Source organism: Sycon ciliatum, chromosome 6 (assembly GCF_964019385.1).
Source record: "Sycon ciliatum chromosome 6, ocSycCili1.1, whole genome shotgun sequence".
In the NCBI taxonomy this organism is placed as follows: Eukaryota; Metazoa; Porifera; class Calcarea; order Leucosolenida; family Sycettidae; genus Sycon; species Sycon ciliatum.
This window is the reverse complement of record NC_088648.1, coordinates 19,289,154-19,316,020: the sequence shown is the minus strand read 5'-3', so window position 1 is coordinate 19,316,020 and position 26,867 is coordinate 19,289,154. Positions and strand designations below refer to the sequence as shown.

General features: G+C 45.8%; 1 protein-coding gene across 1 annotated transcript; it reads left to right on the top strand.

Annotated features, from left to right (window-relative positions):
* Positions 1-6,191: 6,191 nt before the first annotated feature.
* Positions 6,192-14,543, top strand: LOC135818887 (uncharacterized). The gene is made up of 7 exons (XM_065332084.1): positions 6,192-6,569; positions 6,823-7,102; positions 8,477-8,740; positions 9,383-9,802; positions 10,504-10,653; positions 11,953-12,614; positions 13,342-14,543. The coding sequence occupies exons 1-7, from the start codon at positions 6,271-6,273 to the stop codon at positions 13,736-13,738; spliced, it is 2,472 nt and encodes an 823-aa protein (XP_065188156.1). The 5' UTR covers positions 6,192-6,270; the 3' UTR covers positions 13,739-14,543.
* Positions 14,544-26,867: the final 12,324 nt, after the last annotated feature.

The following is a 26,867-nucleotide window of genomic DNA, read 5'->3' as shown; positions in this document are numbered from 1 at the left end:
TCCGACTTCTGCCGTGTGGCGCTTGCAGCGATCATTTGTTCAGTCATGTTGACAGCCTGACCGTCGGTAAGCTTGTGAGTTTTTTTATTATTTTATTTTTTACTACAAAGCACTGGCCAGCAACATAAAAGGGGAGGTACACAAAATTGAACAAGCGAACATTGACAACACAGAGGAGCCTGGCATGCGTGCCGATGAGGTAGATCAACCTCCCCCGACCCAGTGGTCTCGGGTTCATCTGTTGGTCTACGCGTCAGGAAGGGGAAATGGACAGAGAAAGGGAGAATAAGCATGAGGACCTTCCCAGGAGAGAAAGAGTGAGAGAGAGAGAGAGTGAGAGAGAGAAACAGAAAATGATAATAATAGAGACAACCGGTTATTCTCAGTGCTGGTGGGCGTCAGTGGTCCATAGCCAATTGGTCTGGTGGAGATGATGGTAGCCTTGAATGGCTGCAATAACTTGAGGGTTGGGCAATCGGCGAGAATTGGGGCAGGCAGTGTGTTCCAGCTCTCCAGGACAAAGTATGGGAAGGAGCGGGGATGAACTCTTGACTGGAGGCTGGCAGAGGAGTTGTGAATTGGAAAGAGTGGCCACCGAGGGACTGGCGTTGCCGGCGCGTCCGGGGTGCAGAGTTAACTCTTGCTGGGGGAGGTACCATGTTGGTAAGCAGAGCTGGACCTGGTATGCATTGCAGCTTATACAGGTAGTACAGCCCGTAAACATGCCTTCGGATTGCCGGGCTGGGGAGCAATGAGGGGCCAATAACCTTCGTGGCTCGATGCTGGACCACGTCCAGCTGATGGAGGTGACAATGTGCCGCACTTGCCAGACGAGAGGGGCGTACTCCATTATAGGCCGTACAAATCCTTTGTACTCAGTTAGGCGCCCTGCACTGTCCAGGATCCGAGACGCTTTTCGGAGCAGGCCGAGTCGCTGGTTGGGTCTAACGGCACGGGATAGGATTCAGTTTTGCTCGATGTGGCACTGTGATCACAAACAATTATTTGAAATAACACAAATTCAACTCAGCATCGTGCGTTTTCAGATCCTCGCAAAGTCACTTCCTGCGTGTGGTCTTCCTGTGCAACGCGAAGCTCTTACCAGTCTCATCTGTCCTCGAGCGGCCTCTGCCTTCACCTTTGCTTGAACAACAAACACAAAATTCAGGACTGTTTTGCAATGAAAAATACAGCTATTTTAGCTGAAAAAAGAAGAAAAATTGTGCTCAGAATTACACACGCAGGGAGTCGTCAAATACTTGCAGTACTGTATTTGACGACTTCCTGATACACATGTAAACATGAAGAAACTCGTTGTGGTAGCACTCTTAACTTTTCTACTGCAGGTATGATTCTGCTGTGTTTTATTGTGGTTGCCATGTCTTTTGCTATGACGATGCCGTGCCGGCACTTTTTTCCTGTCTTCGTCTTTCAGTACTGTATAATCTCTGATCGAAGTCAAGTCGAAATGGAGATCATACATTGTTTGTAGATGAGTTTTGTTTTGGCTTAATTTCAGTGTATTCTCATGCATTGTTCTTTGGCCTCTGTACGCGTGCTGTGGTATTATTATTATTATTATACTCTCTGATGGCCTGTAGAAGACTTTTTTATTAGGGTATAGGAGAAATATCTTCATTTTTCCTGTTTTGATATTGATAGCACATCAATGTGTTGGCATTTAGGCTAGTTTCAACAGCAGCCCAATGGTCTGCTCTGTGGGCCATGTCATAAATAATTATTTGTTATCGCATGGTTGCTTGCTGCGGGCCTTATGGCATATGATTGCCCCTCGAGGTTAGTCCTCGGGCCTACGCCCCTCGGGCTAACCTCGGAGCAATAATATGCCATAAGACCCTCGCAACCATGTGATAACATAATACTTATTCTAAACAATGCAATATTAATTATTGTCTCCACGTAGCCTTTTTAATTCAAAATAACCTTGCAGTTAAATCCGACCATGTCCAGAGATGTTCGCATGTGTTGGCGAGGGGAAAATCCATATCTGCGATGACATGATCCTTAAATTTGGTGCATTTTACGCGCTAAATAGTGCCCATGGCATCTCTCTTTTTCCCATTTCTTATGCAGAGGAAAGTCGTTCACTAGCGCTCCGGTAGTTTCTCACAATGGCATACTCAATCTCTTCGGCATTCTGGAAACTGTCGTGGATATTAGCACATTCGTGCAACAAAGTGGCCTCAGCATTGTATGGCTTGATCCGGTAAGCATAATGTCCATGTATGAGCTGAAAACAGAAGACCTTAACCTTTATCATCCCGACCCATCAAGGAGTTGCCTTATCATTACGAAACTTTCCACATAAATGTATTTTGGTTGTGTGACCTATGTGACAAATTATTTTTCAATTCGGACCAAGGATAGCTGGGTTAGCTGAAAACGCAAGACCTTAACCCTCATTCCATGTTGACTTGTAGTCGTTCCCAGTATATTGGGTTCTTTTGGACCACAGGAACATTTTGGGTGGTATTCTTGAAAAACCTCCATTTTATGTAATGTTTTGCTGTGTTACCTTCCCATAGACCAATGCTTTGACCAAACTGCATTTTGTTGAGAGCTCTGAAGTTTATCGGGATTATTTGCAAGTTTGCAAGGATACCACCTAAAACGTTTCTGGGGTCTAAAAGGACCTCAATATACTGGGAACGTAGGAAAAAAGTCAACATGGAATGAAGGATTATGGCTATAGAAGAACATTTTCTTGTAGGGCCGCATACTTCAGTGCATGTCATCCATGTATTCGGTGACCATGGAGATAAATACCAAAACTATCGCAATTGTTGCACTTCCCTGTGTTCTATGTTACTGGGGTCCAGTTGGACCCCGCCTGCATTTTCCGTAATAAAAGTGAAATCCATCCTGAACCTCTAACCCAGATTATTTAGTTATCTCGGTTAATGTGTTGGTAAGGAATACAGGACGTTTCAGGGAGATGTGATGCAGAAAAGTAAACATAATTTCAAAAATCACACCCCTGCGGTCCGTTTGAACCCCACAACCCCGAATGAGGGTTAAGTGCGCACGACGCTTTAGGAGCATATTGATGACTATGAGGCGGCGAGAAATACCATTCGGTGATTCCATACTGCATTTACAATGGTCCTCTACCCTTCTTCATGCGCTCTTCAGCCGACTAGCTGCTACCCTCAGTAGCCATTACATACAACAGAAATTCCGACACTGAGGGATTACTTGTACTGATAATGACTTTAAACTTGACAGCTATTTTACGTGCATGTACAAGAAAGGAAGTCAGAGAAGACGAGACTGATTAGGATCACAATTGCTTTTACTGAAGAATATGGGCGCAATGTATTGAGCAAGGCGTGAAACTGAGAAAGAATGAAGCATTGCATTGCGAATAGCACGTTTACGCCTAAACTCGAAACGTTTGCAGAATAAATATTCCCACGAGAATCTACTCTCAACACGATGTCTTTGGTATGGTATGGTATTAATTTATTTGAATTCGGTATCTCAACAGTACAATCTACAACTTGGGAAGATCCGAATGACATAGATACATAAACATAAAAGTGGAGTAGGTGCTACAGCTGATCATTTTATCGCAGGTTGTGGGACTAAACTAATACAAGTATGCAAGTACACAAGAAATAAAAGCTGAATAACTACGACTACATGACATTGGGGAAAAGCACCAATTAAAGCCAAACAAAGCGACACATCACTCATTGAAAACATTTTCAAAAAGGAGCTGTGTTAACCGGGTACATTGTGGCCGGTCATTAATAAGAAGGCAAGCAAGATAGGCGTTAAATGCAGAAGACGTATTACAAGACGTCATTTCAAAGGGCAGAGCATTCCAAAGTAAAACAATCCTACTAGACAATGAGCGATACCCGCATGCAGTCTTATATCGGCATAATTATTGTTATTATTATTGTTGAACGGCCTATTATTGTTGAACGGCCTTGTTGAACGGCCTCTGCTGGGATGACAACTACACCATAGCTCAGTGGTTAGAGCATCGCTGGCTACAAGCGAGGGTCCCTGGTTCGAGTCCTGGTGGTGACAGTCAATTTTTTCTTCAGACTTTTCCCGTTTGTCTCTTTCCCTCAAACCAGTCAGTATTATTATTATTATTAGATAACAACACTCGTGACAAGGTAGAAAAAATTATCAAGTTTAGCACGACACAAAACTCGAAGGAAAATAATAATAGTGACAACAACATAGTGAGCAAATTAAGTTATATTGTTACCACCTCGACGAGGAGTAGGGGTGAAACAATTATACCGAATACTCGAGTACTCGCTCGGTTTTTTCAAACATAATCGTACTCGGAATAAAACAGAGTACTCGTTCATACATGGTACATGCATTTACCACAGAAATCTGCAGTTTCAGAGCAGCAGTCGGCAGATATTGATGTGCAGACTGTGTGGTGAACATTTGTTCACGAGTAGGGAGAGCCCAAATGACCCACCAACCAATATACCCGAGAAAAATGACCGCTACTCGGTTCAATCAGGGTTGTATCATGATGTGATCTTAAGGCCCTTGGTGTGCAATTTTTAGGAGATGAAGAATACTCGAATACTCGAATATTCGATCGGAGATAATCAGAGTACTCGAACTCGGGATCTCAGTGCGAACTTTCACTCCTAACGAGGAGTAACACTAAACAATTGTAGCGACAACACATTTTCTTTCTGTACGCAAAGTTCAGGATCTAACTTACGGATATACAAAGCTTCTAACACAGTCAAATGTAAAGCACATCTACCACGTGACAATATTGAGAAAACATTACCACTGTACAACTCACAGTGATACTTCGCACTTCGTCAATCAAGCAACATCTGTCAGCCCGTATCAATTGTCGTGAGTTGTACAGTGATAATGTTTTCTCAATATTGTCACGTGGTAGATGTCCGTTACATTTGGCTGTGTTAGAAGCTTTGTATATCCGTAAGTTAGATACTGAACTTTGCGTACAGAAAGAAAATGTGTTGTCGCTACAATTGTTTAGTGTTACTCCTCGTCGAGGTGGTAACAATATAACTTAATTTGCTCACTATGTTGTTGTCACTATTATTATTTTCCTTCGAGTTTTGTGTCGTGCTAAACTTGATAATAATAATAATTATTATTATTATTATTATACGCACGTCCGCGTTTACGTCAACAGTAAGTCCACGTATTCGCATGTGCCAGAAGACAGGCAAAGTGGGCAGAGAGGAAAACAAAAACAAATAAAAGTAAAAAATAAATGTAAGACAGCAGGCGATAGGCACATAACTCATGTTCGATGATAGGTGCTCAATGCACGGGATCTATTCGAAAGATCAACAAATATAAAAAAGAATAACAGACAACGACGATAGGTTTGTAACTCATGGTCGATCGACTCATGGTCTCATGGTCGACGACTCATGGTCTCATGGTCGACGACTCATGGTCTCATGGTCGACGACTCATGGTCTCATGGTCGACGACTCATGGTCGATGGTAAGAGTGATGGTAAGTGCTAAATGCACGGCATAACGAAAGCTTCAAATGGCCAGTGCCAATGACAGGCGTATATTTCCTAGTTTTTTCTGCTGTGTCCTCCATAATCATGTGTCTACAGGCGAATCTACAGCAATTTCTGAAGCAAAATGTGTCCTATGGGTGGTCTACTATCGGAGCCAGTATTCGTAAGCAGTACAGGAGTATTGGACAATGCGCACTAGATTCGAAGATTCACAGCCCCTTGGTAAGACAAAGGCCAGGATACCAACAGAAGCCATGGGGAGGTTGTGGTATGAAATGAGCTGCTTGTATTGTTACTGTTTCTATTGATAAAAAAATCTGCTGGTTCACCGCCCTGTCAATAGTGAGAATGAAATGAAGGGTGGTAAACAACCACGGCTAACTAAAAACTACATTTACGAATGAGAGAGAAAAGAGAACGGAGGAAGATGATTAATATTATTACATACACTTTCAACCTTCAAGTGGTTATTCTTACCAAAATGACGATATTGTCTGCCCCGTACGTCTTGTTGTTTGCAGTCTGGTTCAATTTCTGTGAAGACTCACTAAGAAGAATCTCCGTTTGAAGGCAATAGCTTCGGAAGATATAATTATTATTTGTTTAAACCATCAAGAACTGTTGCGACTACGTGTACTTATGTCAGTGTGTTGATTATGCCTCTCTAGCTGAACTTCGGAAAAAAATGCTACATCCAAGTCGATCCGATTGTTCTCCTCGACAACCGACCCGCGTCCAAGAGCTACCAGATGGGCTCAAGAAGTAATGGGTCTTGTGCAACATTCGGTGCCACTTTGGTTGATACAAATCCACTGAACAATGAAGGCACAAGCATGGACCAATGGCACCAGTGCGCTGTTAGTAACACGTCTATTTTTGCTGTAACTAACCCGAACAATGCGCTCGGCAAACTGTTAAACCTCAGCACCGCCTGGATTCTGCTGGGACAATCAAGTACGGAGTGCTACAAGCATCTCGGTAACATCTGGCTATACAAGAGAAATCAGTGTAGTATGGAAATGTTGCAGGAAACGTACATAATGAAAAGGTAATAATTATTACGGTTTATGGAAATCGAATATTGAATCTAAACAAAGTGCGATTTCCGTGCGACATTCTCATCCATACTAAACCCACCCTCAAAAATCTTTCGAGGAAACACGCAGTAGTACACAGCATGGGAATTTATCCAATACCTAAAATAAATCGAAGTCGTTCAAACAAAGACTTTCCAGCTTACTACAGAAGTCCTTTCACACCGCACGGAATATATGCACGTTTATACACCCTTTGCTCTTTAGATTGTCTGCAGGACAATCCGACAGCGCACTTCAACTCCTTGCCAAGCGAATTGGCGGTAACAATGTTAGGGACCTCAGCAACATTATTATTTCTGGATCACTTATCTTGGCACCATGGTCGCATTTTAGCGGCATTCACTGGAGCTCTTCAGCTGGAAATAGATCTGGGCGGATCCTCTCACGAATTACGTTATACCCAGCCCCAGGAGAGCATATTACTGTCAATATCCGCACCTATGATGACTTACTGTCGACGACTAGTTCTCGAATGAAAGTTCAGGTAAGTTTTAGTTTGGCAGAATTATTAGATTGTTTTTGAAATCGGGAGGTTCAACTGGTCTGGCGGTTTCTTTTCCTGAGATGTGAAAATTGGGGGGGGGGGGGGGGAGAGGGGGAGGTGTATTCTGTACGGGGAAATTGCCAAACCCTGTAGAGGGGACGATTTTTTGGGTTTGTTTGTTGTTAATTTAATTTACATCGCATGGAAAACGGGCAGTTTAGCCCAATATTATGAAAGCGATGACAACCAGTAAGAAGAGTCAGATTTCAAATAGGATATACGTCGCAAACAGGACCGGGCTCAGTGTTCACCTTCTCTCTTGGAATTTTGATTAGAAAAGATGATAATGTTACAGTGAGATTCCGATGTGTTTTACGCCCAGCAAAAAGCTCATGGTTCCGCGCAGACTGGAAGCGCCATACCAAGCAGATGGGTTTTTTACGTGTTTCTTCGCACTGCGCCTTGAGTTGAACGTTTTTCGAAAAATCAACTTATTGTCGCAGTTTAATGAAAACTAATGGAAGCACACACCACGCTTATTGTTTCTCTGTACTGAGCGTCGTGGAGCGATAGCAATTACCGAATTTCAGAAGTCAGTGTTAACTTGATGTGGACTCCAAAACTGTTCCTGTTTGAAACCACCTCTGTGACACCAGAATTTGAAAAGAATAATAGGGCAACGGGCCAACCCAAAGGAGTCAATCAGTTCGATTAACTCTGGCCTCAGTGCAAACCTCAATATGCCAGTCTCCTTCCACAAACATATTTCGAGTGAACAATCCGCGATGATGATCCGTCTAGGTCTACACAATTTTTCTGTCAAACCGGTCCTAATTGAAGCCGTCGCAACCAATGAATTGAAGGCTCCACATGACACCTTGTTGTATTGCATGTAATGGGAGAACATCCCCCGAATAGCACCTAGTGTTGTATCTAGGTGAAAGTTCTGACAAGCAAGCTATGGCCACCTAACCAACAGGCTCTAGGAGCACACTGCAGGTGATTATGATAGGAGAAAATATGGGTACCGGTATTAGTGACGACTCTTGAACTGCAACTGCTTGTGGCCGTCACTTTTACGACAGTGTGTCTTTCGACGCTCTCTTCACCCTTTCTCCCATTACTACACGGGCACAAACTTTACTAAAAGCACACGTTATGCCTCTCATAGTAGAAGTTGGGTCGATCTCCAATGCAACCTTTCGCGTTTGTCTCGAAATAGAGTTTGCAATGCACTATGAATATAATAATGTATTATGTATGTCCTGCAGTGTGGTTTTACATTATGTAATAAAGGGCCTTTGATATGTTGGACTAGCAGATTGGGGTTTACATGAATTCTTTCATATGCATGTGTACTGCCAAACATTGCAGATTATCAGTGAGGATAATGTTCACATGCTACGCTATGGAGCAAGAGATAGAGGGCTGTATGAGCACCTGGGAGAGATGTACTTTATATCCAGCTCACCTCTCACCGGTATAGCACTTGGCGGCGAACCAGGAGCACGAGGATATTTCCGGTTTATGTTGTTGGATGATACTGCCAAAGAACAGAAGTCTCAAGATGGATTCTACTTGGATGTTCCATTTGAGTTGCGACCTTGTTTTGGAGGCTTTCATGGCCCTGTTTTAGCGGTAAGGCATCGAAGAGTAATAATGAATATATCTGGCTCTTCTAGTGTATGTTTTCGTGTATGAATGTGTTTATGTATGTGGCTTGATTGTGGGCATGATTGCGTTCTATTTCCATTCTGTTTTTGACGTAGTCCAGTAACTTTTGGGTAAATGATTCATTCGCCTTTTGTTGTATTTATATTCCTGTCACATAACAAGTGTTGGCCCCTGTGGCTCAAAGGACAGTGTGATCACATCCCACCCGGACGGAGTTGCACAGGTACTTATCGTGGGATCAAAAACCGTAACCACTTTGTTGTTTGGATTTATTGCCGTGTGCAATGGCTACCGAGGGTAGCAACGTGCCGGCTGAGATCAAAGGAGGAGAGTCTTTTGCATTAATTATTATTATATTATTTGAGGGATTCCCCAAAGGCCGAAGCCTAAATCAAGGGGTCTCCGAGAATAATAATACGTGTACAATGCGTGTACAATAGGGTGCAACTCTTAAAAGGAAGAAAATATTACGATACAAAAAGATTAATGTGAAGAAGTTAAATAAGAAGTCTGAGTAGAAGCAAGCGAAAAGGGTACTGGTAAAGAAGTATAAATATCAAAACATTGTAATTGTGTGTTTCTTGATATATTTTTATTGTACATCAGGTGACCGTAAAGTACCAGCCACTGACTCCGCTGACTAAAGTGTGCTACTGTATAAACTCTACGGCGATACAGAAGTGCAGCAAGGGTCGCTTTGTGCACATGAAACCAGGCTATTGGGCCGGTAACGTAGCAACCAATAGCCGTCGCGACTCAGAAAAGGAACCTCTTGATTGGAAATCTACTGCTGAATATTTGGTGTTTGAAACGGAGAGCAACATTTCAAATAGCACGTTCAAAGAGACGCGGGCTTATGAATCATTCGTCGATTACCCGTTCGGTATTGCACAGTGCACGAATGGCCTTTGCAGTAGTAGTGCGTGGCTGTACAATGGATCCGGAACGCTAGCATGTGTTGGCAATGCCGCGGGTATCTTGTGTGGAGAATGCAGAGCCGGCACAAGACTGAAGCTAGCATTAGCGGTAAGAATAGTAGCATGGCCTACAGAATATTCAGGTGACACTGATGCATTCTGGTTCAGCTCTCAGTCTGGTGTGTTGCAAACAAGCTGGCTTTGCCATTTCTTCGATATTTGTTAGGGGTGAAAGTTTTCACCGAGATCCAGAGTTCGAATACTCTGATTTCCTCCGATCGAATATTGACGCATTCGAGAATTCTTCATCTCCTTAAATTGCACATCAAGGGCCATAAAATCACATGATACAGCCTTGATTGAACCGAGTGGAAGTCATGTCTCTCGGGTATATTGGGTTTCCTTTGGTGGTGGGTCATTTGGGCTCCCTCTACTCGTGAACAAATGTTCACCACACAGACCGCACATCAATATCTGACCACTGCTGCTCTGAAACTGCAGATTTCTGTGGTAAATGCATGTGCCAAGTATGAACGAGTACTCTGATTTTTCCGAGTACGGTTTTGTTTCAAAAAACCGAGCGAGTACTCGAGTATTCGGTATAATTGTTTCACCCCTAAAATTTATATTTTTTATTTGGTAACCCTGAGCGACACACACTTAGCATGTTTGCGCAAGCCTTTCTCTTGGACATGTACAATCGTCGCGGAACTAATCCGGCCAATACTGCATGTGCAGCATTGGCCGGTTTTTTTTTGCCGACGACAGTACATGATTGATTTTACTTGCCTCTTCCGTGTCGGTGTACAGCAATGCGCTGATTGCTCAATGACGTTATCTATCCCACTATGGGTATACGTCATAGCCATGGTGGTTATGACAGTCCTGACATCCATTCTGCTCTTCTACTTCAATGTTGGCCTTTCACCAGTTCTGGATAGCTGGCTGTTCTTTGTGCAGGTAATATTGGTTATTATCCGTTTTTGAAATACATATCACATGAGCCGCAATCAGCGAAAACGACCCTTAGAGATTTCGTAATTTTTTTGGGAAAAAGGTCGATTTGTGACGTTCAACAATTTTTTGATCGCGCTGCAAACAGCGCGACGACTTCTTGAACTCCTTGCTTGAAGTAATTATTTGAAGTTGAAGTTGTGTCGTGTGGCGACTCCAGTGTTCCTTGATATTGTTGCGATGGCTGCGGACGCCAGAGCTGTTCGCAGAGCACACACGGCAGTCATTGTGTACAGCTAGCTCGAGCCTGGTGGGGTGTGAATGCTGAAGTAGCCGCTGAAGTTCAGAGTGAGGATGAGACGTTCTTTGGTTCCGACATCGATGTCGACAGCGAGGCGGAGTCGCAGCCGTCATCTCCTGCTGCGATGCGGCTCAAGGTGGCCGATGACTGGTCAGAGTCGGAAGATGAGGAGTCGTCTGAGATAAATTTTGAGTCTGGGGCTAGTGAAGGCAGCGACGTCGTGTCTTCAGCTGCGGAGGAAGAAATGGAAGACGAGATTGCGGAGCCACTACACGCAGGATGCAGCTGCGAATATGTCGATCATTTCTCCGCACTGCTCAGCTATTCTTTGTCATTATTGCTTACTGCACTATGTCAAAAAGTATTCAAGCTGCCCACCCACCTTAGAATACTGAATATTCATTGTACACATACATCGTATACATACATTGCACCAATTTGGGATACATCTTGTATATTGGTGTAAACACCCATTTAGAATCGGAATATTGAACTTTTTCTTGGCTGAGGTCCTTCAGAAGATGTGTTTCAACAAATTTCTAATCAAAAAGGAATTTTGAAAATGTTGACCCTAATGGCTGTTTTCGCTGGTTGAGGCCCACATAATGAAAGGATATTTCCATGTACATGCATATCAGTTGGCGAAACTTCCTTTGAATCAGGATTTTTTATCAGAGAAACCATGCGCATGAAGCCTGATTGAAGGCACCAGACAGCATGTTGTTCGATGATGCAACTTCAAATCTCGTTCTTGGTTTCAAATAGTAAAACACAGGTCAAAGATTAAAGAATTCAAGCGGAATCATATTATGTTTTCGTATTCTGTAACAAACTACCAATCAGAAGAAAGGTCACATGATGACTAGAATAGAACGGAAGATCATACATCAAGAAAGTTATGAAGCAAGGTATCAGTGATGTGCTGTGTTCGGAAGGAACTCGTAGTGCATGTATGTTGAAACTAGAGCATGCCATGATTTCTGCTTCTTTTGGTTGTTATTCAGACGTCTTGGTACATCTTCCCGAACGAAGTTACATTCGTCTACAGCAGCATCTACACCGTGTTGACTTTTGGACTCGGACACGTGTGTCTCAAAGAGGACCTATATCGACTTCAAGTCAGCACTCTACTCCTCATCCAACCAATCACACTTCTTCTCATCTTCCTGGCTATACGCATTGCACGATCGCACAACTATCTTGGAACACGATTGGCAAGACTTCAGAGCCACATGAAACTAGTGCGAGTCATGTGGTTTGTTCTGGTTTACAGCTACTTTATGCTCACCTTCACAGCTCTCAGTGTGTTCTGGTGTGTGCAAATCAACGACAGGCAGGTGCTTGCCATGGATGGTTCAGTAGACTGCTATGTTTCACCACATCGAGGCTATGTCCTGGCAGCAGTCGCAATCCTAGCCATAGTTATCCTCCCACCGCCGTTTCTATTACTCACTCGACGAACCCATGGTCATATCATGTTGAAGGGTTTCGTGGACGAGGCGTGCTGCATGTACACTGATGAGTGCCGCTGGTGGTCAGCTGTGAACCTGTTGAGGCGTATTGCCATAGGCCTGCTTGGATCACTACCGTTTTCGAGCGCGGTGTCCAGACTGTTGGTGACATCTGGATTCCTTCTGCTACTTCTGATGGTGCATAGCAAAGTTCGGTACGTTCATTTCTTGCTTTTTGATCCGTGTTACAAGGCAAATGTTGAACTGTTGCTGCTTGGGTGTCGAGTACACCATGGCTTAGTGGTAGGGATTCGCTGGTCATAAGCGAGCGTCTCTAGTTCGAGTCAAGGTTTTCTTCACACCGTTCCCCATTTCCAACTTCCCCACAAACTAATGAATATTTTGCACAGCCTTCAATCATATGAATATATAGTGAAGAACGGTAGCGGTGGTGAGATCCGACCAGATTACTCGACCATGGGTCTCTGTGTCATTGCTAGCTGGGTGTACCGACAGGAAAATATTAGGGCCAGAAGAAAAGGACATGTAAAATTGAAGAAGAAGAGGATATTAGCCAAGTTTGGTGACTGGCCAACATTGTGTCTAGGCCAAATAGTGCTGTGAGGTAAAATGTGTAGAAGCAGGAATATTGGTCTGGTCATAAGTGTCATAATTCTTGTAAATCCACTCTTGAAACTTGTCAACGCCATGATTAGTTAGTGGAGTTTTCTCAACCTGATACTGTACCCTCCGCGAGTGTGGAGTGGATGATTGAGTTCACTCACAACTGGCGCCTGTCATTCCTTGTCGCAGCCAAACAAGTCTCTGCGTGCAATTATGTAGAAGTGCTAGACGATGGCACAGACGAAGCGAATTTTATCATCCTCCGGCTGCATGACTTTAAAATTTCAGTTTGTGTGGCTTTTCTGCTTCCTTTTTCAGGCCTCTTCGGAAGGGTGATTTTTCGGGTGTTGGCTACAACACATGGGAGTCGTTCATGCTCTGCATTTCCATCTGTATCGCAGTACTCTACAGTGTCATGTACGCGTCGCAGATGACCGAAAACTATGTGCTATGGGTCTGTGGGGCACTCTTCCTTACGCCCACTGCGTTGGTGCTGACAGCACTCCTATACCGACAATGCCTAGCCAAGGAAGGAGGCTACGGAAGATTCAGAACCCTCTCCGCTCGCCGCATGTGGCGGCGTCGGCAGGAGAGACGTAGACGGGAGAGAACCGAATCACATCTGGACGAAACAGCCTTGGCCAACTTGATAGGCGGCATCAGAGACCCACTCTTAGTTGATAACATCCGTGATCAACAAGAGGGTCGTCTCTAAATTATGTTGTGTAACCATGCACCTGACAGATCTTCTATAACACGAGAAGCTGTATTTGCTGTAAATTAGCCTCTAATTTTTAAGTAGTAGTAAGCACTCCCCAATTATGATCTCTCAACGCTCACATGACGATCTCCACGCAGAAGTACCATACACGTTCAAGCACATCTTTCTCCCCCTCAAAAGCAATGAAGGAAAGGCCTGGATACGCATTATTGGTACTAAGACACTAATAACTATGAAGAGAGGAATGGAGGAGTATCTGGTCTTCTGTAATAACGTTGAATGACAACATGTTGCCAAATGGATCTTCTACATTTGTATGCATATTGCAACACACATTCTGTATTGGATTACTTCAAGCTTCAAGCAATCGCCTATTCGCTATTTGTCCTGGTATCCGTAGCGGATCCTTTCTTTTTACGAAAAGCGTAATTGAATATAATTATTCATTGCTACGATCATGCATTATGTGCTTGCGCGGCTCTCCCGATCTATATTACCACCTGGAGGGTGATTCGGAAGAACAACCTTCCATATTGGCTGTGGCAACAGAACGATAGGCATTTGGAATTTTACATGTTTTTCTACTTTTGGTGTTTCAATGTTTTTTTTCTTTTCATCTTGCATGTACATGTTCGTACCAGCCTTTTATTCTTACTCCCCCCTCCGTATCGTCATGCTCATGGCGTTGGCTCTTTTCTTCGGTTGGGGGGAACAGAGTCCCATGCCGTGTAAAACATTGAATTGTACGCCATATCCATGAACTATTCATTTTTTCACTCCTTAGTTGCTCATAAACTAGACAGGTTCATTGATTTACACTGGAAATCTAAAATACTGTGGTGAGTGTTCTGCATGCCAGCATGAGTGACTGCAGGATAGCCACTACGCTACCGTATTTTTAGGCGAGACTGGATCTTGGAGAACTGCACAGTCTTCATCATGTGATCTCCAACACGAGCTAGATACGTTCTTGTTCAGTATACTACAATGAGAAAACCAATCATCTATTCAAAATGAGGGTAGATCTACCATCACCGTCCCCATTGCCGTCTTAGACGCCGAATTTTGGAAACTTCACCTCAGAACCTCCACCAATGGGCCTTTTAATTATGTGATATATCCCCTGATGTACGTATCGTCTATAGCCGTTATGTTGGTGGTGGTAGTCAAGATAGACGATGATTAGTAGGTCACAGTAGAGCCATTCTAAGATTGATGCAAGAGTCGAACAACTAGTGGTAATCTAATTCTGTCAAGGCTCTCTGCAGGGTCAGAGGCAATTATTATTATTATTATTATTATTAAAAGCATGTCCGCGTAGGTGGCGGGGTGCCACTTTCGCTTATGCCATTAAGGACTGATGTCTGAAGAGTAATACAATATAATGAAATGACAGAAGTGACGTCAACAAAAGCCGTTAGCAACAATACCAATAGGACTAATGGAAAACTTCATCCAAAGTATAAAATAAAATAGAATATGCATACACCATGTCTTGCGGAATCGCGAGGCAATCCCACTAGTTAAGTTTATTGACCTGTCATGACTCTTCAAATTAAAGGTAGATAAACAGAATGGTCATCTCCAAATGAAGTGCCAGGGCAAGCGTGAAGGAATGATTCCTAATCTGGACATTGTGTATGTACAGCAAGACTTCGATACAATAATATTATGACTTAGAGTAGCCATTACATTCCACAACAATATTGGCCATGAAGCGAGAGAAAGTTGCATTTAGCGAGTTGTCAGGATGTTTGTTAACATCTCCAGCGCTTATATTTTCTGAGATAACCAAAGAAAAAATCGACAGCAAACTGTTAAACCAGCATTAGGTAACCGTGAATTTGTGGGCTTGTCATGAGATACTTTTCTCTCCCCGTCTCTCTTCCTCTTTCATTTCTCTTTCCATCATTCTCCCTCTATCTCTTGTTCAAGAAATATCCTTCCTTAACGTGACATATGGCTGCCGTCTGTGTTCACTGACAAGTCCGGTATGAAAACACATTTACATGTATATCACGAAAAATGTTACCCCTGCAAAGTTAAATAATTATTATCGATAATTGGAGTGAATAGAGTATCCATGTACTTTAGATAATATCGGCTTTTGAACTTTTTGATGACCATTTTTGCTGCTTGCCCTTTGCTCATGCGTCCACGAACACAGCGCCAGGTGATGGGGGTGCGCCTGCTGTACGGCTTTTTGACAGGGTAGGTGAGCGTGGATGTAGTTTCGGTGGATTCTGAGAGAGATACTCCATAGCTGTAGAAGCAGGAATTGGAAGTTGCTGGGAGGCTCCCCTCATATTACGCTGCGGTGAGGTGGAGACGCCAAGGGTCGGCTCAGCTCTCAGCCTGCCATCCGTGCGAGGCACTAGAACCAAGTAGGGATCTGATTCGGTTGTGCTCTGCTGAGGACCGGGTAAAGACTTACGGCGCAAAGCCATAGCGTTCGGGCGTGCCGGTAGAGATCGTCTGCCGTGATCGATATGCGATGGATGGTTATTAGTTCTCGTGGTGTGTAGCTGCTCGTATTCTTCCCAGAGTATCGGTGATTGACCACGACTAGGTACTGGCGAGGGTGGCGGAAGAGATAGTCTCGCTGTTGTTTCAGCGCAAACTCTTATCTCCTCAACGGACTTCAGGGCGGCGGATTGCAGGATGTAAGTGTGGAGGGAATGTTGGAGTTTGCTCGGATTCGACTGCCTGGGCCTGCAAACTTTGATACGGCGACTGAGATATGTTGACATCTGTATCCTCACTGGCGTGTAAACATGAGAGGTGTTGGGTTCGTGGCACAGAGCAAGTAGCCATTCTACCGTCTTGGTACCTTTGAGGCAGTACTTTTTTCCACTCACTGTGCTACCCTGGTTTGTGTGTATCTCCTGCAGTCGCACGGGGAACCTGAGCTTCTTGTTGCGTACGAGCTCTTCCAATGCAAGCACAGTGTAAGATGTGTGCTCGGCGCTTGCCATGAAACCACAGTGAGCAGAAAACCCTAGCTGGGTTGGACGCGACTCGGCCTTACGAAGAACACTTCACTGCATAGGTGCATCGCTGGTCGTGAAATAGCATCGCTCCCATGTAACGCATAGCTCTCCGGTTGAAGTCTTGCTGATACGATTTCCCACTCGGAAAACATCACCATCATACACAGAAAAATCGTCTCTGTTGGACATCCATCCATTTTTTGCCCTGACGTACACTGGTCTATCAGTCTAAGCCAAGGTCAAGATATCCTCAACGCCTCCGAATGTAACACCGTCGAAACGTGGTTCGGGTGAGAGAATACTAAACTGCCGGGATTTCTCAAAGCCGGTTGTGGCAAGCTCGATCTTGCTTGCCTCGTCGTGAATCTCCAACATATCCTCCTTTTTCAAATCTAGGGCTATCAATTCGCATCCCTGTAAACGAAACTCGTTTCCATTTCGCTCCAGTCGACTACCTTTGCAGTCAACCACTTCGACAAGGTCCGGGAAAGAAACACCATGAACGTATTCATCCAAACTCGTCATATTCATTGGTGTTAAATTTCATACCATGTCATGGCCAATCGCAACCCTCTTCTCACCCTGATGTGAGCGTCTAACGCTACTGTCGAAGAAAGGGAGATCAAAAAGAGTAGGTTATAGTTGAGCTAGTCGCGCCACACCGGGCGTCTTATCCTGACTGAAGTCCTTTGAACTGCCAAGTCAGTGAATCATCCATCTGATAATGATGAGAGGAAAAAAGTGTTTCACCGTGCACATGCAATAGGTATACTCAACTCGAAGAAAAACTGTCTAATATGGACGCATTGCTGCTAGGAGGATCTTACGTTCCTACAGTTGTGAAATGAATATAATAAGAGATTGACTTTATATGTCCCCAGGTCATGAACGTTCGCATCCTGGACCTGTGACAAAAAGGCTTCTGAAAGGCTAAGGACAGCGGATTTGTTGAGTTAAGGGGGCAGCCTACCCATAAATTTCATATGGCATTCAATTGACCGTAACTTTGGTGTTTCTCAATGGATTTGAGTGAAATTTTGACCACACACTCCTGCCACTATGCTGGCCCACAGGATATGATTTACAAGTTCTTGCGCCTCACTGACAGGCTTTCCAGGCCGGAAAAACTCAAATTTCCGGCATAGTGCCACGGTGTGCGAGCCACCCAGGAGCCAAACAAATGCATTTACAATTTTTTTCACATTTTCGTGCTCATTCTGTTCGTGCGCGGGACTCAAACCTAGAACAAGTCCAGAAGCAGCCATGGGTGATGGGGTAGGGCCCCTCGACGAGGCCCTGGAATCTGTCACAAGGGAACGAGTGGGCGTTCTCTCACACACTCCCACAGACCCAAGCCAATTTTTGAATTTTTTTAGGTTTAGCACGTGCTACGAGGTCGTACCTTTGATACAACATCCAGTGCTGGGACCTCCACAGCAAGCGATTTCCACAGCGCTGCACACCAAATCCAGGATACCCTCAGAAACCGGCAAAGACTACCACTCACGTTTCACTACTGCCTAGTACTGAATCCTACCTGACTTCTTGACACGACTCAAACTTGCCAAAGTCACTAAATCAACGTCAACTACAATAATCAAGCCACATATCTGCAACGTCACGAGGGTGCTGGCAAAAGTCGTGCAGCCCAATACGTGGCTCAAAAACCTGAGCTTTTGGACTTGGAGCAAAATTCTGCACACTTTCACGTGTTTCCATGATACGACAAGTTGCGCACGGTCTGCTCACATTCAAATACAGTGCTGCCAACAAACGACAGCGTGCAACAAAAAAATCTTTCCTTGCAAGGGCACATTTTCGGCCATAACTCTTGAACGGCCGGTCAGATCGGGACACAATTTTCAGAGAATTTGCAGCTATTCATGCTCTTTCAACTGACGTAGCACTCAATATGAATTTACAAATACGATTTTTCAGCGAATTTTTGGGTAGTCTGCCACCTTAAGACTTGAAATGGAGTGTTTCGACTCCGCCGTACCGAGGAAGGATGTGTTGAATTGAGATTCGGAGACATCAGACAGCATGCTGCGCGGATGCTTTCGAATGGCCAGGAATCCACAGGTCACGCACCCATAAAAGAACCGTAGGCATTGGATGGTAGCCCTTGGGCTATAATGCTCATACAATTTGTAGATTCAGCTCCAAAAAAAGGGAAAATGGCGGAACCATCCAGAACTTGTAGCAGGCACCTCGCTGAAATCTGCTCCATTACTCGATCAACATCCCAAGCAGTCTGAAACATACTAAATTATGCCACATACTCTGTTGTCAAAATCCAGCAACGGCTACCGATAGGGGACTCCAGAATAGGCTTTCCCCAAATCGGCTGGCCGAAAAATATTTCCGAAAAATCGGCAAGCCTTCCGCCGATTTTTTTAGGGTTTCTTTGGGAATCGCCGATAACCTACGAAAATTAATGTTCTTGCAAAGTGCGTTTACGAACGAATGATGTTGTTGAAAGCATGACCGCTGGAGCTCTATACTTCAATACTTGTAGTACTAATGCGTTGAGGTCGGGTGACTCGTGTTGTTATGAACCCTCTAAGATTCTCTAAATTGTCAGGATCGTACGACCACACGGCACGAGGACAACTCTTTCCTTTACACAGTATATTTCACTTCATCGAGCAATTAACAATGAACATTAATAACACCAGCTATTTATAGCATGCAAAACAGCGTACATGCAAAAACATACGCATATAAAACTGGACATAACAGCGTATACAGCAAAACGCACACAGCGCATATAGCGTATGCCATGCAGCAACATCAGCGGTACGGCGGAGTCGAAACACAACATTTCAACGAATACAATGCCATAAGCGCGAAGGCCTTTCCCAATTGAGAACTGGTGGTTTGCAACATTCTCCCCACCAAAGGGCTTCTCACCGCCGTACAACAATGCACACAAGTCAAAAACGATCCGGGGCTCTGACTACGCGCCCAGAACGCGTCATCTCCTGCTGCCGTGGTGGTGGTAACGGTGCTGGCGGTTCATACGCTGGCTGCTGAGGGACGATAGCAGGTTGAGCGGTATCGGCAAGCCCAGGAGCCACGTCCTGTGACGATACTTCTAATGGCACTAACCTTTGGATCGGCCTCAACAGGGTACTGGTACTCAACCTAACCTTGGCAACACGACGCTTGCCATCTCGACCAGGGAATAACTCGATGATCCGTCCCAAACGCCAGAACTGTTTGCGCTTGGTATCATCGAGAACAAAGACAACATCACCCACAGCTAAAGGGCGCGACATGGTCTGTTGGTGCTTGTTCAGCTGACTTAGGTACTCCACCTCCCAACGATTCTTGACATGCTTCAGTGTCTGACTGAGGTAACGCAATCTCGCTGACATATGCGTAGCGTCCGGGGTACCTGCTGGCTTCGCTGACGACATCCAAATGTTACCCATCATCATTGCAGGGGTTACGGGTGGCTCATCCAGGCTATCAGACACATAAGTTAGCGGACGACTATTCACCACTGCTTCAACCTCATACAAGATGGTCTCAAGCTCCTGAACCTTCAGAAACGCTGTTCCCATTACCTTTTTCAAGGCACTCTTCACTGTACCAACCATTCGCTCATAGAAGCCTCCATGCCATGGTGCAGCAGGAGGATTGAACATCCATGGCACACTCAGTTTGTCAGATGCCGCCTTGAACGTTGTAGCGTTGTCAGACCTGATCCGAGACGGCAAACTACGTCTCGCGACAAACTTCCGAAATGCTATCAAGAATGACTCAGTACTTAAACTATCGACCACCTCCAAGTGAACTGCTCTGGTGGTGGCACACACAAACAATGCTATCCATACCTTCGGAGATGACTGACCATGGCGCACGTACAACGGACCAGCATAGTCGATGCCGGTAGTTGCGAACGGCCTCTCGTGAACAACTCGGTCTTCTGGCAGCGGCGGGCAGACTTCTGAGGCAGCCTTAGCCTTGTAGCGGCGGCATGTAACACATCGCTGAGTAATGCTGCGCAGCGCTCGTCGACCACCGATAATCCAGAATTTCTGACGGATGAACGACAAGACTCCTTCTACACCTTGGTGCATCCTTTCAACATGCATTTTCTCCAACAGCAACTCGGTCAGATGATGTTTGCCTAACAGGACTGGGTGCTTGGCTCCATACGCCAACTCGCTGTGCTGAATTCGTCCCCCGGCTCTGAGCACTCCATGCTCATCCAGAAACGGTGCAAGCTGATACACCTTCGACCCAGGCTTCACTGGTTGACCTTGCTTGATCAGCTCAAGATCCTCAGCGAAACATGCGGCTAGAACGATGCGGTACAATACGTTGTCTGCTGCAAAATAGAGTTCAGCACGAGGCTCAGTGTGCTTCCACTGCAACATCCGAGTCACCATGCCCTGTGCCCTCGACCATTTACTGAATCGGAGCCACCATTCCTTATCAGATTCTCGACTACAGGTGGTGGCTGATACTCGTACTTCTACACTGGACTCATCTGTAGCTGCGGTTGAGGGTGCGGTGGGCCAGTCATTGGGCTCCGTGATCCAGGTTGGTCCGCCCCTCCAGAACGGACTACGGATCTGCTGCGCACTACTCCCACGCGACGGTAAATCTGCTGGGTTGTGAAGGCCCGGGCAATGGTTCCACACAATGCCGACCTTCTTCGATATCTCTTGGATTTGACTGACGCGGTTAGCCACAAATGTTTTCCATTTGTACGATGGATTACTGATCCAATGAACGGAAGTGAGACTGTCAGTCCAGCCATCGACTTGCGTGACGGTCACACGCAGCTCCTTCACAAACTCAGCGTAGCGAGCCGCTAGACATACTGCTTGTAACTCAAGGCGGGCTAACGTGGGCGGAGACACGGGTGCCACTTTGGCCTTGGCAAATACCAAGTGCGACTGTCCATTGACGACTGCATACAAACAACATCTAAACGCTTTCTCACTGGCATCGGCGAAGGCATGAAGCGCAATCGGCGTGTCAAGATTGCAGCAAATCCAACGTGGTATGTCAATGCTCACCACTTCGGCCAACTCTCCCCACCATTGCGCACATGCGGCTGAGATGCCATCAGGCAACTTATCATCCCAGTCGCCTCCGACTTTCCAGGCTTGCTGTAGCAGTATCTTTCCCGGCACAACTGCCGGTGCTGCTAGACCTAGCGGATCAAACACTGATGCAACACACTTGAGGAGGGATCGCCGGGTCCAAACAGACGGCCTATCGGACTCGCCTAGCGCTGCTATGCTGAGCAAGTCATTACTGGTTTTCCATTTCAGACCGAGGACTTTATCTCCGGCCTCTGGATCGCACGGGATTTCGTTGCCTCGCCACTTGCGTAACTCCATGCCAGCATCCGTAAGCACACGCACGCTGAACTCTTGCATCTCCTTGGCTTCCGAGGCATTTGAGACACTAGAGACCAAATCGTCAACGTAGAAACTCGTGAGCAAGAGATCAATACGATCTCGCTCTTTGGGTGCAGACAACGCCCGTACCTCCTTCAAGTGATGCTGAATCACCGCAGTAAGCATGTACGGCGAGCAGTTTACGCCAAATGGCAGTTTCGTTAGCCTCCAGGTTAACAGTTCGTCGCTGTCGCTTCGACCGGGCCACCAGAAACGCAGGTACGGACGGTCTTCGGGATTAACCGCGACCATGAAGAAAGCCTTGCGGATGTCCGCTTGCAGCGCGCTCTTATATTCACGGAACCGTAATAGCATACCTGCGAGACTCGGCAATAGCGACGGTCCAGGGTCAACCATGTCGTTCAACGACTTGCCATCTGGAGCCGTGGCCGAGGCATTGAACACCACTCTTAACTTCGTGGTTGCAGCGTGCTCGCGGAATACACCATGATGCGGTACATAGTACCCGGCATCGCTCTCACATGGCTCCAGCTCAATTGCTCCAAGCTCGCGGTACTCCCTGATCAGCACATCATCATAGAGCGCACGCTTCCCATTCCTCTTCAGCTTTTCGAGAAGCCGCGTTGCGATGACTCTAGCTTGAGCAAAGTTATCCGTTGGGCGACGCTCATTTCGCCACAAGAGACCCACTTGGTACCCGCTGCCCTGGCGACATAGCGGGAACGATGGCAGGTGCTGATGTTGTTCTGGAGGTTCATCCAACTGCCATAGTTGTTCAATGTGGGCTGTGACACATGACACGGTCACCGGCTGACTGTTTCGACTTGGTGCAGACGCTGGACCAGATAATACATTACCTATCTCTGTGTTCCACACCGTCTCACCATTAACTTCCTTCTTGCTGTGCAGTACCGCGTTGATATAGTCTGCACCAATCAGCATATGTATTTCGTCTGATGTCCCTTGTTGAGGCTTGTCACTCAGCTCTACTCCCCAACTGTGCCACTGCGCAACGGTCTGCGGACTTGCGCACTTCAGGTCCAGCTCAAGCGTTGGTTTCACGAACGCGCGTACCCGAATGCTAGCGGAGCTACCCTGGATCGTGATGGCGTACTTATGCATGCGCTGTTGGGTTGGTTCCGCGCCGAACGGCTTCACCTCTACATTTTCAACCCCAACGTGTTCTGCATCGATTGCTGACACCAACGCTGCAGTCACGAATGACGCCTCAACACCCGAGTCCAGGAACACGCGAACCTTCGCGTTTCGAGTTCTTCCCTCAACTCGTGCCACTCCGGTCATCAGCCGCACACTTGGCGAGTGTAGACAGCACGACCCAACATTCTTCTCCGTAACTATCTCAGTCGGTTTCTCCCGGCTGTAACCTGCTCTATCCAACACATCATGTATTAGCAGGTGGTGTTTCTTCTGGCATTTCGTGCATCTCGAGCCTGACCGACATTCTCTGGCCATATGGCCATACTTAAGGCAGTTCCAGCAGAGTCTCTCTCGCTGCAGAAAACCCTTTCTCCCTTCCAGTGGCAGCGACTTTAGCTGCTTCTCTGCATCTGCGACCGATATCGCCATGCACTGTGCCAACGCCGTGGGCCTTGGCACGGATCGTTCTACTGGCTTCCTGGCAGTATCACCCTGTCGTCCGTGCGCGACCTGGTAAGACGCGCCGTGCTCCTGTACCTGGCGCAGTGACATCCCGTAGCACTGCCGTTCGACCAGGTACGTTTTCATCTCAGGTCCGCATTGCTCCAAGATTACCTGCTTTGCCATTGCTTGCAGCACCGGGGACATTTTTCCTATATCGGCGCTATACTTGGTGTCCACCTCGCCATCTTCTGTCATAGCGAGTGTGGCCCACACCTCTACTTCTCGGCAAACACGGACAACGTATTGGTGAAACGACTCATCTGACCGCTGCTTGCCTGTCAGCAATGTCTTCCACGCTTTATCCGGAGTCTTTCCGAGCGAGGCGAGCAACTCTCGCTTCGCTTCCTCGTAATTATTGCATCCAATACATATCCTCTCCGCTTTGCTACCCGCTAGCGCGATGCGCAGTCGCAGCGGCCATTCGCTTTCTTCGAACTCGTTCTTGGAACAGATGTCCTCGAACAGGTCAAGATAACGCTCCAATGGCTGCGTTCCATCATATGAGGGGATTTTCATCAACGGTTGACGCCCCCCGCTGTTACTGGGAGCTTCCTCTGTACCTCCCATCGCGGCTTTACCATCACCCTCATACGCATTGGCGATGCGCTCGTTAATCTCCTTTAGTGTTTTGTCAAACTCGGTGCGGAGCGCCTCCTCTCGCCGTCTGGCACTGCGCTCCTCACGCTCTTGGTACTGTTTGAGCCTCTGCTCCACATGTACCTTCAACAACTCGCCTTCTAATCCTAACCGCTCTCCATTGTCGATAAAGCTGGCTTCCAAATTGTGTAGTTGCTCTGCCATGCTCGCTCCTATCCTGGCGTGGTCGCCAAATGTTATGAACCCTCTAAGATTCTCTAAATTGTCAGGATCGTACGACCAGACGGCACGAGGACAACTCTTTCCTTTACACAGTATATTTCACTTCATCGAGCAATTAACAATGAACACTAATAACACCAGCTATTTATAGCATGCAAAACAGCGTACATGCAAAAACATACGCATATAAAACTGGACATAACAGCGTATACAGCAAAACGCACACAGCGCATATAGCGTATGCCATGCAGCAACATCAGCGGTACGCCGGAGTCGAAACACAACATTTCAACGAATACAATGCCATAAGCGCGAAGGCCTTTCCCAATTGAGAACTGGTGGTTTGCAACACGTGTCCTTTGACCTCCTCTCAAACAAACATTAGCCATTAGGAAGATGGTTACCTTTAAATTACACAAATCGGCCGCCCCAAAGTTTTGAAAAAAACGTGACTTATCGAGATTTCGGGTATTGAGCCAATAATAAAAGTAGAAAGGAAAAGGACATATGTTGGAAGTTGGAAGGCTGTCGGTTAGCGCTACGGAGATGTGTTGAAGCTAGGTGTCAGGACGTCGAATGTCTCAGTACTCTGTCAGTTTTGTGCCTAGTTGTTGCACTTTCTGACTGTATATAGTATCTAGTTACAGTAGTGGAGAGTTACTCTTAACTCGTTCCCATATGTCCTTTTCCTTTCTATCGAGAATTCGCTTAGCTTTTCGCCGTTTTTTGAGGGCTCCTTTGAGAATCGCTTAAAATCTACCAAATCTTCCAATATCTCACCAATTTTTAAGCCAATATATCAATAATACTTTTAGCTGATTTTCCAATATATTCCACTTTTCAAGGCGGTTTTCGAACAATCAGCTGATTTCGCAGCCGAATCTGATGCATTTTTGCGTTTACCAAAAAGCCGAAGGGGCGAAAGAACGGGCTGATTTGAGGAAAGCCTACTCCAGAATTGTATCCGTAAGTCAAGACGATCAGAAGATCATTCATTTCGCGTGACCAGGGATGCTCGAATGATGACAGTTCCTGCGTGCTTCGGGCTTTGCAACAATATTATAATTCGATTTATTACAACATTTCACGACTCGGTGGAAACACCCGCCAATATTAAGAGAAATAGTGATTGCCAACCACGGCGAAAAATAGAAGTAAGGAGAGGGAATACAAAAGAGTAGCAAATCAACAGCAACAATAACTCAATACAATGCACCCTTGCGCAGCCTGAACTTGTTGCCTACACACGCCACGAAGTGCGTGTCTCTGCAGAACGTATCGGCTGTATTTAGCCGTCTAAATGTGGCGGTGCTAATAGTAATAATGAAAACATTTAGTGTGAAGTCATCTATCACACTCTGTACAGCTGTAACATACCTAACGCCATGGAACTAGGATTGCAGTGAGTGAGGGATGTAACCTTCTTACACACGACCAGCTTTTGGATAAACCACACGACTCCAGTTGATTTCGGTACGTTTAGGTATTTCCATTTTGTTCTGTTTTACAAGGCAAAATTAATTTAATGTTGAATAGTCGCTGTTTGGGTGACGATTACACCTTAGCTTAGTGGTAAAGAATCGCTGGCCATACGAGAGGGTCCCTGGTTCGAGTCCTGGTGGTGATAGTCAAGTTTTCCTTCAAAGCTTTTCCCATGTACTCCTTTCCCCACAATCTAATGACTATTTAACACACAGCCTTCAACCATATGAATGTATAGTGAAGAACGCGGCAGTGAGATGCAAGACGATAGCGCAGACAAAGCGGATTTCATCATCCCCCTACTGCATGACTTTATAATTTCAGTTTGTGTGGTCTTTCTGCTTCCTTGTTCAGGTCTCTTCGGAAAGGTGATTTTGCGGGGGTCGGCTACAACACATGGGAGTCGTTCTTGCTCTGCATTTCCATCTGTATCGCAGTACTCCACAGTGTCACGTACGCGTCGCAGATGACCGAAAACTATGTGTTATGGGTCAGTGGGGCACTCTTCCTTACGCCGACTGCGGTGGCGCTGACAGCACTCCTCCACAGACAATGTCTAACCAAGGAGGGAGGCTACGGAAGATTCAGGATCCTCTCCGTTCGCCGCATCTGGCAGCATTGGCAGAGGGGACGTGGACAGGAGAGAAACGAATCACACCTGGACGAATCAGCTTTGGCCAACTTGATAGACGACATTAGAGACCCACTCTTAGTTGATAACATCCGTGATCAACAAGAGGGTCGTCTCTAAATTATGCTGTGTGACCATGCACCTGATAGATCTTC

What these genes read in the sequence shown, in the direction of transcription:
- LOC135818887 (XM_065332084.1), top strand. Translation starts at nt 6,271, where the DNA reads ATGGGCTCAAGAAGTAATGGGTCTTGTGCAACATTCGGTGCCACTTTG. An exon ending in GTTCTCGAATGAAAGTTCAG is followed by an intron (nt 7,103 to 8,476) that starts GTAAGTTTTAGT and finishes CAAACATTGCAG; the next exon opens with ATTATCAGTGAGGATAATGT. An exon ending in TTCATGGCCCTGTTTTAGCG is followed by an intron (nt 8,741 to 9,382) that starts GTAAGGCATCGA and finishes ATTGTACATCAG; the next exon opens with GTGACCGTAAAGTACCAGCC.